Source organism: Epinephelus lanceolatus, chromosome 16 (assembly GCF_041903045.1).
Source record: "Epinephelus lanceolatus isolate andai-2023 chromosome 16, ASM4190304v1, whole genome shotgun sequence".
NCBI lineage: Eukaryota > Metazoa > Chordata > Actinopteri > Perciformes > Serranidae > Epinephelus > Epinephelus lanceolatus.
The window spans coordinates 26,296,574-26,310,879 of NC_135749.1; the positions used below are offsets into that span (position 1 = coordinate 26,296,574).

At 41.3% G+C, this 14,306-nt stretch overlaps 1 protein-coding gene across 1 annotated transcript in view; it reads left to right on the forward strand.

The window, feature by feature from the left end:
• The window catches only part of ext1c (exostoses (multiple) 1c), a 104,589-nt gene extending 90,702 nt beyond the window's left edge, over positions 1–13,887 (forward strand). Inside the window, exons 5-12 of the mRNA XM_033637238.2 lie at positions 1,184–1,303; positions 4,382–4,514; positions 5,882–6,000; positions 6,161–6,256; positions 6,713–6,799; positions 6,949–7,109; positions 12,817–12,988; positions 13,100–13,887. Coding sequence (XP_033493129.2) covers positions 1,184–1,303; positions 4,382–4,514; positions 5,882–6,000; positions 6,161–6,256; positions 6,713–6,799; positions 6,949–7,109; positions 12,817–12,988; positions 13,100–13,285 — 1,074 coding nt within the window. The 3' untranslated portion in view covers positions 13,286–13,887. The remainder of the gene's footprint in view (positions 1–1,183; positions 1,304–4,381; positions 4,515–5,881; positions 6,001–6,160; positions 6,257–6,712; positions 6,800–6,948; positions 7,110–12,816; positions 12,989–13,099) is intronic.
• Positions 13,888–14,306: the final 419 nt, after the last annotated feature.

Sequence of the window (14,306 nt, forward strand, 5' to 3'; positions counted from 1 at the left end):
AGCTCGGACATGACGTCATCTCTTTGGCTCTTGTTTACCTGTATCAAACGGTGCAGTTACAAGTTGGGGGCCCTTTCATATTAAACACCCATAGAGACCTTAATCCAGCTTCAGTTCAAAAGCACTCGCTCACTTATCCTCTGTCTCTCCTCACACAGACAAACACATCCACACAAATAAACACAATGAGCAAAGCCGGCTCAGCCTCAGCTACAACCTTTATCACTCTCCCTCACACAAGGTACATCATGTCTCCTCTGCATTGATCTTGACCAATAGAGGACATGAATTGGCATTCAGCTAATGAACAGGAACGAACAAGCCCTCGAGAGCTCAGAGCAGGGGAGACATTTTCAAATTAGGGCAGAATTGGACCGAATGAGCTGACCTCATCAGTGGCATTTCTGCACACCTGCAAAACTCTATAATACGCACGCAAATATTCACACAGTCTATGATGTGGGGTTAAGGAGTGTGAGGTTCTTGCAGAGGAGGCTGAGTGGGGGCAGACACTTCAGACAACCTGACGGCGACGCTATAGTGAGACTGTCCTTCAGATGTACTTTGGGGAAAGAAAGGAAGAACGTAAGGACAGGGAGAAAGTGGGAGCAAGGTGAAGTAATGAAATGTGGAGGGAGGGGGATATGTGAAGACAAACTGAGAGATTGAAAGAACAAAGTTGAATTTTAAAATATAGGCGAGAAAAAGAGATTTAGCGGCCTCCTGGTTTCTTTAACTGGCGCTCATTAGAAAATGTGTTAGCCGTGTGAAGACAAAAGGGTTTAAAGGAGTCCGCTGCTCCCACTTTCCTCAGTTCAACATGGCTTTCTTCCACTTTGATTGAGCCGCTGAGCTTAACTCTCTAAGTGATTAAATCAATTTTGGTGATTCACTTGAAACCCCCGAATGTGGTCCTTACTAATTAAGGTCTAATTATCTGAACAGCAGACCCCAAATCAGCTCTGTGTCAAATGTGTTTTTTAAGAGGCCAGATTAAGCAACCACTCGATGCAGTTTACACAGTTCTGATCACTTAAATGCTATTTCTTTCTTTTTCTCCTTTCTAGTCTATTTTAAGAGACACGACTCGCTTTAAAAACCAAAGTAAAACTCTTTGTGGCTATTTTTCTCTGTTCTATTAAATTTATTTCACTGCATGACTCTTCTCATCTTTCGTCTGCAGGTGCCATCCACAGTGAGAGCGGTGGGGAATGAGAGAGTCCTGGCCCTCAGACAGAGGACCCAGATGCTGTGGGAAGCCTACTTCTCTTCTGTGGACAAGATAGTCCTCACCACACTGGAGGTTAGACTCAACCATAACACATTCAGGATGAAAGTCTTTATAAAATATGTTGCCCCAGAAGCTTGGCTGATGCAATGACTACCCACAGGGCTGGTTGGTGAACTACTGTAGCCGCTGAGCTAACCTCTTGACACACTAGGCAGCTGGGAACATGCTAGTGCAGTTTTTTTCCATACTGTGCCATATCTTGCCACTGGTATTTTTTCCCTCAGGACTGAGCATTATTTCTTTAAAAAAAAATAGTTATCAAAGAGGAGGAAAAGTTAAACAAACCTGCTGTTTGGTCGCGAAAAAACAACTGCCAGTTAGCTCTTTTTGTTACAGGACAATAAGTTTATTCAAAAGACGTATGAGCGACCAAGTCAGGGAATATGTTCACGTCAGCCTGTTACTTGTAATTCCTAATTGGAGATATCAGGAATTTCTGACAGCAACAGAATTTCTCATGTGGTGAATCGAACTATAAAAGAGTCAACAAACCTGTGGAAAAATGGCTGCAATGTCACCATTGCCCTGCAATGCAAAAAATTCCACAGCAATTTTTTTTTTTGCTTCAAAATCTGTTTGTAAATCAATTATTTACCCTGTGTTCCGCTGAATTTGTAAAGAAACCTTTTTTTTCTTGCATGCCTCCATGTTGAACGAAGAATCCAAAAAAGGAGAAAGTGATTGATGAATTGAAGTCATTGTAAAACGTAACTATCTTTAAAGCCAGACTCCATTGTCAAAAACAATAATTTTACCTCATTGAACACAGAAGCTGCTGGTCTACTGCCACATCAATCAGTCAGTTTGTTTGTGTGACTGGTGTTTTAAAGGTTTAGCTAGATTTACCAGTGTGCTGACAACATATTTTACAATATTTTTGCCTGTCTTGCTGAAAAATTTGAGCTACTTGAGCTCTCATCCAAAAGGCGAAACATCTTCAAGAAACTCAAGCAAGTCCAGTTGCCTATGATATAGCACTTATGATTACCATAACCTGGATGACTGAGAATCTTCACCGAGAACCATGTTGGTTATTTTAGGTAATGCTGCTGACTATCATAAAAATCATCGGGGAGTTACAAAAGAAGGCTTGAGAGATTTAAATCCACTCCCCATCTAGACCCTTCACAATGTAAATGAAACATAGTTAAGGAGTGCTAAATGATTAAAGACAACCTACAATAATTTAAAATAAAATGACCAAAAAAGAACGAGTCAGAAAAGTCTTTGGCAATAAGTGTAATTTTGGTGTTTTAAAGGGTTAACTCAGATTTATCAAAGTCACATGAACATAAACAAACATCAGAACAAAACTGACAAATGAGGTTGCAGTAGACCAGCAGCTCCCGTGTTCAGCAAGGCAAAAGTATATATAAATAAATGAGATTTGATTCATACTGCATGAGTTGTGTGAGAGTTTGTAAACAGATATTTTGATTTAGTTTTGCTGTTGTTAGACATGGTTGCCTATGGCTTCAGTTCATCATGAGTTTTTTAGATTCTTTGCTCACCATGGAGGCATGTGGAAAAACAAATTCTTCTAGAGTTCAGCATGACACAGGGTGAGTAATGGGGAGTGAAGTATTCCTTTAACTCTAATAATAAGTCAGTTTAACTTTCACTGTATCAGATCAAATCCTAGCTTTGACCCATTTGTGCCATCACCAGGATGTCTGTGTCCATCTCCCATTGCTTTTGGCTGACAAGCACTGACGAGAAACCTAATTGAAATGTTTTATAACTCTGAATACTTTTCGTTTTTGCTACCATACAATTCAGTTCAGGAATGTGCAGCAACCAGTGAAAACATCTACAAAAAGAAGCCACTGCTATAAACACAGGTTTTCTGTTGAGCACACAGCCATAGTTGCTACCTCTCTGTGGTTTACTGCCTGTGTGCTGTCATCAGTCCCCTTCCAGAAAGGCTTTTCATATTTGAATCAAACCACCCTCCTATCATTATGATTATGGGGTTGGACCTTGGCCCTGCTCTACATTTCTACTCTTTTACTACCTCAGCCCTGTGTTGTACCGTAGGTCTGTAGCGAGCATTTCAAAGCAGTCCACATCCGATTTGCCTGAAGTCTCAGAAAAATCCCCTAATATATAGAAATGATATATCATTACGTTGAAAATATCAGTCTCAACCTGCCAGTTTCTGCCTCACTGCTCGCTGTTATCAGGCTGGAAGAAATAATTCTTTTTCACCGCTACAGGTCAGGTTCAGAAAAAAAGTTTCATCTTTGAAAGAGTTGTTGCAACATAAAGAAGAAACAGGGAGCTGCTCTGGTTATTCTCCCTGATTTTCACAGCTCCAGCATCCAGCCTTGCTCATACATGTATCTCTCTTCGTCCATCTTTTGTTTTACTTTGCTGTCTTTGAAGAAGCTGAGAAGAAATGTACTTCAAAGGTGCTCCAGCTAAGAGAATGTCATTTGAAGGTTAGCCCAAGGGTTAGCAGATGCATGAAAAGGAATAACAACCTCCTCATATGAGCAGTTCTCGCGCACACACTGCCAGTGTCAATTTTAGCACATGAAAAATGTGAGGAAACAACAGATTTAACCCTCTGAAATCTGAAGAAATCACACACTGGTAGGCTGTGCACTCTGATGTTCATAAAGGGAAGTCTGGCAGCCCCCTAGTGTATTTGCTGCTGGGGATTTATGCTAGAGATAATAAAGGAGAGGTTCTGGAGGTTGGTGATAAGCTGCTTATATACATACAGCATGCAGAGGGGAACCTCTCCCCATGGGAGACAGCTGTGCAGTCAGCCTGAGGTCAGTGAGGCAGAGGGCCTCAGAAGCGTGGATGCCGCCGTTGCTGTGTGGACACCTCCTGTTGGTGTAAAATGGGAAGTGCACAGAGCATATCATTTGGGATTGCTGTAATATGCAAACACAAGTGTGTCAGGTCTCCAATTGCAGTTTACATTAAGCTCCAAGACTCTCATCCACCAGCTTAGAGGGAGAAAATGAATGTGGTGCAGGCTTGTACTACATGAGCACAACAGCCACTTAACAACTCAAAGCAAATGTGTTCTCTCTGCTTCGCAATTTGCAAACCTCATCCAACTTCTACCTTTTTCAGATCATTAAGGACCGTGTGTTCTCCCACATTTCGAGGAACAAGTACATGTGGAACTCCCTGCCAGGAGGCCTGCTGGTCCTGCCAGAGTACTCCACTCACCTTGCACACTTCCCTTTCTACTACCTGGGATTAGGTAAACAAACTCAACTTAATTTGAATGAGTCTGCACAACATGCAAATCCTGATTGCACATCAAGGATGTTGATGAGACTATTATACCAGAGCTTTGGAAAAAGGGAGATGAGCAATCAACACTCAACCACCAAATCATAATCAAATGTTTACTGAAGTCCTTGTCTGTATTAGTTTTAATTTTGCAATCTGTGCTGTAATATATAAGGTTGGTTTTTCAAGGGTCCCACACATTTTTACCAAAACTTTTTCATTTCTGTGACTTTATTTAAGTTGTTTAAAATGGGTTCATTATTAAACACGCACATCCTAGGCATTAGTGGATATGCAAATTGTCAGCACTTGCTAACTCGAGCTGAAAGGATTAGCATTTAGCATTTTTCTGTTTCTCTTCTGATGTGACCTCCCTTCTTTCACTCAAAAGGGGGCGCAGCCTTGACGATGACACAGGTGCAGGTCTGGTCATGTGTATCACATGAAACTGGTGACGTTGCAACGGTCACACAGCACAGCACTAGATTTTAAATTAGTAATATAAGGAATTTATTTTCTGTAAAGTTAGACATGTTTTGAGATTTCTAAATTTTAAACAATAGTCAAAATGTTGCAGATTCAAAACTTTTCCAAAACATTTTGTTAATTTCAGACTATTTCCAGTCCTGGAAAACAGTTTTCTAATTTCAGAACTTTTTCAGGTACTTCACAACTGTTGAAACCCTGGTTGTTATTTCAGTTTATTTGCAGCCACTTTGTGTACATTTTATGTGATTTGGTGCAGTCCATAGATCCCATTTTCCACCGAAATTAGCCCATTTTAACACTGAAAACCCTGCTAAAAATAGGCAATAGATTCTTTGCCCATTGCCAGTAGGCAAGTACGCCTTTCTGTTGTTGTTTTTTTTGGTGTGTCGTGTTCAACTGAACGATGTTTGAGTGCTGCTTGGACGAAGACAGATGAAATTGGTGGACGGAGAAAAGGATCAAAAATTAGGGCGCCCACTTGGGTATCATTTTTCCATCACTGTCAATCCGAGCTGGAGCTGATACATACCCATAACTACTGCAGTCATTTGTCATAGGAGTAAAAGCCGATTGCAACCTTTCCCACTAAAGATGAAAATCGGTGTTAGTGTTTTTTTGTCCAGTGATAAAGGGGCTCATATGTCCAGTCAGCAGCATGAATTTCTTTTTTGATGCCACCAATGGCGAGCACCAGAAATGTGAATTTTCAGAATCTTAACACAGTAGCTTCAAATTGTTCTGATGATCCTTGGACTGATACAGATACGCTTTTATATATTTCGCATATCACAGAGCAGGTAACACACTCTCCATTACCTTTATATTATTTTTTGTGACCTTGTCCAGGTGTCAGTCCAGGTCAAGAGTTCACTGCTGTCATCCATGCTGTTTCCCCATTGGTCTCCCAGTCTCAGCCAATCATGAAGCTGCTTCAGGTGGTCTCCAAGTCAAAATACTGCTCGCAGGTAAAGAAATGAATATAATGTAGCCACAAATAAAAGAAAAAGGAAGTAAAGGAAGCTTCCTTTGCAACACCTACAGGTTAATAGATGTCAGCAGTTATTTTTGATCAATCTAATGTCTCTAAATCTGTCTGTTCTATGTAAAATTCCTCTCCCGCCACAGATCATCATTCTCTGGAACAGCGAGAAGCCGCCACCCAGTCGGAGCAAATGGCCTCCCATGCCCGTCCCCCTCACAGTAACAGACGGCAGGAGGAAGGTGAGAGCCAGAGCCCCTCACAGCTCACACTGCAGCCCGCTCTGACGCCTGAGTGACAGCATGACAAACTGTCAGCCGCTCAGTCTGTTTATGTATCTCTTTCTTTCACTCTCTATCTGTGCTACTCAATTTCACTGGTCCTTCTCTTTGATGTCTATTTTTCTCTGTCTCTCTTCCTATCCATGTATATCTGACATGTCCACCAATCCGTGTGGCGTTCGGTTTCATAAATGTCACTCATCCTCAACATTTCTTCTCCGTGTCCCTTTCACCCTCTGCCTTTTTTCTTATCTCCCAAGGCAAAATCTATAGTGATCCACTCATCTCAGTCACTCAACATAACTCACTGTAACATGATCATCTCTCACTCAGTCCCATAATCTCTCCGAGCACAGGCCAGACAACATATAGCCTACAGTACCAGGACTACGGTTAATTACTGTATTTCTCTCCCAGACCACCAGTCGGTTCCTACCTCACGTTGCCATAGAGACAGAAGCAGTGCTGAGTCTGGATGAGGATACAGTGCTGCTGACCAGTGAGGTGTGTGTGTGTGTGTGTGTGTGTGTGTGTGTGTGTGTGTTTGTGCACGTGTTGGTAATAAACACACAGCAGAACTGCACACATATAAATAATTAATATTCCAGAAAAAGTAGCAACAATATATGAGTGTTCCATGTGTGTACTTGTAGGTGAACTTTGCCTTCTTGGTGTGGCGGAGCTTCCCTGAACGGATTGTGGGCTACCCTCCCAGGAGCCACTTCTGGGATCCCCTGAAGCGTGCCTGGGGCTACACCTCTAAATGGACCAATGACTACTCCATCGTCCTGACTGGAGCTGCCTTCTACCACAGGTACACCAACAGAATATAACACACCAACTCCAATATGCCATTTAGAGCTTTGTTCTACATATACATATACATAGCCTCTTATTATACACTTATCTTTATTTATATAGCACCTTTCATACAGGTGCAGCTCAAATTGCTTTACAATGAGGAGAAGAAACAAGAATAAAAATTAAAGCAAGGGCAAATACTGCAAGATAAAACCAATCACATGAATAACAAACAAAGGAGACACCACATAGCAAGAGCAGCTATGCTTAAAACAATTGAATATGTGAGGGATAAAAACAAGGACGGCACATGAAGAATAAAACATGTAAAAGATAAGAAAAAGACAAAAGTGACAGTTAATCAAAGGCAACGCTGAATAAATATTTTCAATTGTTAAACTTGTTCACAGAGCTACATCTCTTATGCCCTTGGGTAGAGAATTCCATAATCTTGGTTCATAGTTAAAAAAGCTGAGCTGTCAATTTTCTTTATTGTGTCACAGGTTTGTATTTTTAAAAAACTGCAGCAGAGGATGGGTATGCCATGGTTTTGTAGGTATTTGTTCATAAAGCAGGGTTCCCACACATTTCCATGGACAAAGTTTCAAAACTTTCCCATGCCTGACAAACTTTTTTTCTTGCCCCACTTGCTCAGCATTTTCGAACATAATTTCAGCTAACTGGTAAACATGAAGGGTGAGACCGGATAACATGAAGACATGTACGTGATGGTAAACAAAATGTTGTCACACATCTATGCATATTACAGCTGTTACGTCAACAGCTTTGGAAAATAAATTTGCTGTTATGTTACATTACATGGAAGCTTATCCAAGGAAGATTACTATAACAATGTCGTAACACACAACAAAATTCCATGACTTTTTCAAAACTTTCAACTATTTTTTACTAATTCCATGACTTTTCCAGGCCTGGAAAATGTGATTGTGAATTTCCTGTGACTAAAGCAAGTTATTGGACAAAGTGAAATGATGATGGCGTTAAACTAAAAGTCAAGAGATCACCAAAGGGTCTCGTAGGACGCATTCACACTGGCGCTATTTGGTCCACTTTAAATGAACCCTTGTCCGCTTCCACAGTTAGAGTGAACCCTGGTCCACTTGAAAACTGGGGGTCTCGGTTCACTTGCAAGTGAACCCTTGTGCGGTTCGCTTACAGTGGGAAATGCAAACAGACTATCCAGCAAACCAAAGAGAGGAAGTGAACCAAAGAGAGGAAGTGACTCGGAGTGCAGTGCATTTTGGTGTTTGGTGTTTTTGTGGTGACCAAGCCGACTGAAGGGGTTGGATTTCCGTTTTCGGTCCTGGCCAATCAATGAGCCGAGTTTTCTTCTTCCTCATGCTTTTGTACTTCCTGGTCAGTGGTTGTTTTGGGCAATACCGGCCCCAAACGAGCAGCTGTTGTAACTGCGTGACGTTGTGTCGGCGGTTTGGTCCACTTTAAAAAGTGCAGTGTGAAAGTGAACCGAACCAAATGAAGGTGTGAAATTTTTCGACATTCCCCACCCAATCAAACCAAGTCCCCTGGTCTATCCTGGTGTGAATGCGCCTTTAGGGAATAAGAATGTCAGGATCAAATTTCACCACAATCAGTCCATTAGTTGTTGAGATGTTTCACCCAAAACCACAAATGTCAATCTCATGGTGGCGCTAGAGAAAAAGTCAGGGGCTCACCAAAGTCACAAGGATTCATCCTCTGGGAACCATGAACATCTGTACAATATTTCACTGCAATCCATCCAGTAGTAGTTAAGATATTTCAGTCCTGACCCGACTGACAAACCTTGCCATCCCTGTAGCCACATCGCTAGCTTCAGCTAAAAACAGGACATGCCGTTTAGAGCTACTATTTTTTCTCTCAGATGTTATTTCATTATTAACTTATAACAAGTATGCTTGCATATGTGTGCGCACACCTAAATCTAGACAACTTCACCTGAGATGCATCGTCATGTAGCTAACTGCAATTTAACAATATAACGTTAAACCTTATACATGCCCACATATCAGCACAGAACAAGTCTCAAGAGGAGAGACAACACGGCACTGCAATAGGCTGTAACTACCTCAAAATAAACTAAAAGAGTTTGGTCTTCCTAACACTGCCTCGTACAAATATTAATCACCTAAAAATAATATATCAGTATGCTTAAATAAAATAATATGAGACTGACCTTCCTAACACCATTAGATGAGACTTTACACATTCAAGCAGCATATGAACTGCATTTAATGGAGCAAACACACGTACTCAAGTCGCTCGCTCACTAAACCGTGGCTTTATAGTAAATCAGTCCAGTTAATATGAGGTGTTTATCACTAAAGCAGCCGTTTTACCTTGTGAAGAGGCTGAAGAGCGTCTCCACGGGGGCATCACATTTGTCGGCACGTTTAATGATTTGTTTTTTATCTGCCCATTATGCATTTAATTAAAGAACATTGAGAAGAGTAACGCATTCACAGACAAATGTAATGGGATTACAGTAACATGTACTTTGTAACGCGTCACCCCTAACACCGTTTATGAATATCAGCAGCCGCAAACATCATGACACGAACATCACCGTGAACAGCAAAAGGTGACACACAGAAAGAAACAGTATCAAGGATAATTATAGTATGGTTGAGAAAAGGAAAAGGAGAGGGTGAATTACTCAGGGATTACTTAAAGCTGTTTGATTAATTCGAAAAAGCCTGAAGTCGATACGCGCAGTGGCAGAGGGATGTGAGCTCTTATACAATATGAACGTAATTACTTCACAGGCAGGGCACTTTTACAGCTCTTGAAACCTTTGCTACGTTTTGAGTCAAAGTGGTCATTTTTGTCAGCAGTTTTTATCAAACACACATTTTTGTCATTCTAATTTGAATCTCTACAGCTCGCAGGTTCGGCCCAGAGGGATGTGAGCAAGGCCCATCTGCATTACCTCTAATACATGTTTCACCACTTAAACAGAGACATGACAATGAGCTGTCAGTGAGTCAGTTACACCCTGCCTTGCTCATTGTGAGAACCCCCAATTTAGTCTTTCACACACAAATGATCTAATTGCTTACTGTATATTATATTGGTAAAGTTAATAGCACACCAAATGGCTTTTTCCCAGCAGGGCTGCTTTGCAAAAAAAACCAAAAAACATTAAATATAACAAAATTCAATAGGAAAAAGCAGCAACTCCAATTTACATAAAGTTATGTGGTTAATTTTAGTTCCTTATCCCAATTAAAAGACATTTAAAGAAGACAGTGACAGGTGCTGAGTCTGACAAATGTAATGCGTAATTAGCAGCTGCATTGAGAGCACTGCACTAAAATCTCTTGTCTTCAAAACCGAGGGAAGGGAGAACATATGCATTGTACCACAGGGGTTGAGTTTGTTGTGCACTATAAATATCAAATCCCACTGGTGGTGAAATGGTTAACATGTCCCAGATACATATCATCAACATACATCACACCATCTACTCCTTTCTGTAGATGTTACAATGCCTGTTACTACACAGGTGCAGGTTGTCTGGCCTCCACCTGTGATAAATTAGATGGTAAGGATCTCTTTACTCTGCATGATACATTTTTATTGTCGGTGTTTAGCTGCTGTGCTTGTCTGGATAGATTTCCTGTTCTGTGAGTGAGAGTAAAAGAGGTTAAAATTGTGATTAGAGGCTAATAGTGGGAGGTTTTGCACACTGGTGACAGATGCGACAAAATGTTCCTGTAAGGTGAGTAAAAGAACAATAGAGATCTCAGGTGAGAAAATAACAGCTCTTTTGTTTTTTTTAATCCTACTTTTTTAAAATCGAAATGATCCGTTATCCCGGGAGCACTGTGCTCAGTGGTCAGGAGGTAGAAATCGTGGCGTCTTTTAAGACAATAAGTGAACTTTTGATAATAATATCAACATGATCTGTAAGAAGAGCCAACAGCGTCTTGTTTTGTTTGAGAAAGCCGGCTAAGTTTTATGTTGACACGTCTTTGATGTCGTGTCAGACCTTTCGTTGACTCAGTACTTAAATTTTCTTTTATCAGTTGGTATTCTTGTCGTGTTGTCAAACAGAGAAATAAACAGGGTGGTGAAAGTCTGCAGCAAAATCAACAGACGAGTCTGTTCTGCATAACAAACAGTTGTTAAAGAAAGCAGAGAGCAAGTGTTTGCTTATAATTCAGCTTAACTTTTTAAACCGTTTTCAGTTGGGCACTTTTTTTTTCTTCCCATTTCAGTTTTGTATTTTTATGATGTGCTTATTTGCTTTGTGTTTCTAACTTGTTTTTTTGTGGACAAACAAAGTAGCTGTGGGAGTTGACCCTGTGATCTCGTGTTAGGGCCCTGACACACCAAGACAACAGTCAGCCGTTGGTCAGTGTCCGGCCGTTGGTGAGCTTCGCCCTTGTTACGGTGGCGTGTCCCGCACTGTTGGCACTCGTCGGCCCTTGTCTGCTTTATTCGGCTGATTCAGAATGTTGAATCGGCGTCTGAGACGGCGGAGCCTATTGCTGAATAAAATCACCCTGATTGGCATTTCAGCTCAATGGTCGAGAAGAGACTTGAAAATGAGGAAAGCAAACAAATGACTAAAGTCAAGAGGGTGTGAGATCAAAATAAATGTGTTATGTAGGGTAAGATTAGAGTGCCCCAGGAATGAATCCTAAAACCCATAAAATTAGTTAGGATTTTGCCACTCCTGCTTCCATCATTTTGAAGTCACTGTTTTTTTTAAAGGGGTTTTTGGTTTGATGGCTGAAGTAAAATCTGTGATTAACACCAGCTTAAGAGTTTTTCACATTTTACGTCAGTAAATATGCTGCTCATGAATTCTGAAGCTTTTTTGTGTCTTTAAAAAGGCAGTTGCTAACAAGTGGCTAAATGAGACTACAGAACATCAACATGCCAAACGCAGCTTTACAGCCTCATTGTGGTGGGGACGTTGACATCATGCGACTGTGGTGTAGTTCGCTTATAGCCTTACGTTAGTTTTTTACTTCTGGTGATTTCATTTAGGCTTCAGAAATCATGGAAGTGGTGTTTGTGAAGATCATCTTGCAGAACCAAGAACCTAATCCAAAATCCAATAGAAAAATCCCATAAGCTTTTTGAGAAGGGAACAAGGCTGATGCTAACTTCTGTGTCGGCCTCCAAAAAAATGTCATCCCTGGAGCACTCTATTGAGCTCTTTAGCAGAAATTCGTAACTGTTTGTGTGATTGCTCACTAGCATGTGGTAAATATTATGTGTTCTTTCATCATCAGGTTGTGTTGATAATATGGTAACAGTCATTTTTGAATGACGAATATAGACTACCGCAGCCTGCTGGTATGCAGAGTTGTTGTTGTTCACACAGGTGCAGAGCATACGTGCTAGTTGGCCGTTGGCTGTAGTCTTTGAGGTGTGTTCAAGTGGAACTTTTTCAGACCGAAGACTGAATGTCAGACTGAAGATGGAAATGGAGTGTAACAAATTGACAATTCTGTCAGGCAATTGTTTTTGTTCCCATGGGATGAAATCTTCGCCATTAGAAACACCATGACGAGGCGATGGAAATTTTATCTGTCTCATGTACTACTGTCAGGATATGGTGACACTTTCAGCAGAGATAACAAAAAGTGACAAATGTTACATGTTAAAAATTTATGATACAAATGTCCTATACCTTTTTTTAAGATATATATTATACACATGCCTGTAACGCTTCGTCTGGCCCACAGGTACTACCACTACCTGTTCTCCCACTACCTACCCCAGTCTCTGCGGACTCTGGTGGATCGCACCTCCAACTGCGAAGACATCCTGATGAACTTCCTGGTCTCTGCTGTAACCCACCTGCCGCCAATCAAAGTGGCTCAAAGGAAGCAGTACAAAGAGTTGCCCAGTCCACAGGTAGGTATCCATTTGTCTGTCTCGCTTGTGTTTAATGCTGTAGCCTGTGGATGCTGTTGATTCAAATGTCAGGTCAGTAGTGGGTGATAAATGTCTTGCTCTACCTCTCAGGGTACAAAGAGTGTCCCCTGGGCCAACCCGGAGCACTTCAACCAGCGGCAGGAGTGTGTCAACACCTTCGCCAACTGGTTTGGCTACATGCCCCTGGTCCACTCACAGTTTCGCCTGGACCCCGTGCTCTTCAAAGATCAAGTGTCTGTCCTCCGAAAGAAGTACAAAGACCTGGAGAGAGCTTGAAAATGACGGACAAAATGTACAAAAAGGCTTGAAAGCATCGAGTTTCTGGTCTAGTGGCCTTTTGGACAGACAAATGGACCAATCGATGGACAGTCAAGAGGGGAAACTCAAGACTGTCTGGGATGTGGACAAAATGGCAGTGTGGTCTGTTTGTGACATGGACAAAGTACAATCATCAGACAGACCCTGGTGGACTGTTCTGGACTATATACATATAAATATGAAGAGAAAAGGGCCTATATAAGTTTGAGAGGAGCTTCAGATGATTCTCCCACCTCCACGAGTCTGTTAAGACAACAAAGGAGGAAATTTCGGGGCCTTGAAAGAGTCCCTGATGTTGGGCCTTTCACAAAGAAAGGACAATCTCTATTGGACAGCAAAAAAAATGAGCGTGTGTCAACACTTCAGATGTCAGTGCTATTGCTGTGACGACGAGGAAAGAAATGGCCATCTAATGCCAGAAGGGACTGGTATTGGTGCCATGCACTCCAGCTGTCAATGTGTATCTCAGCGTTACAGAGCAGGGACTGTTGCCATGGAAACAGATCATTTCACATCAAAATGCTAACTGTAAAACCAATAAAATGATTTATAAATGCAAATCGTGGCATGATGGGGCATTAAGTTTGAATTTTTTCTTTGCCCTTACTTGGCACACACCCTCTATTCAAAGTCCAGGACATATGATACATCATGAGATACTCAAGCCTTAAGTGAGACTGACAGTAACTGGACACATTTGGGTCCTGTAACTCCACATGTACGAGGAAGACAACACGGAATAATCTCAAACCAATTTCGAGAAGAAGGAGCATCCTGGCTGCATTACCCAGGATGAGACTGTCATTTCCTTTGAAAAAGTGGAAAAGTAGAATCGTGTTGAGCGAGGAACAGGCAAAAGAAACTAGACTTACACACTGAATCAACTTTGATTGTTTTGTGGTGAGTTGCAGTGTTGGCAATATCAGCTGTAGAGATGTCTGCCTTCTCTCAACTGTAATGAAACTAGATGCCACTCAGC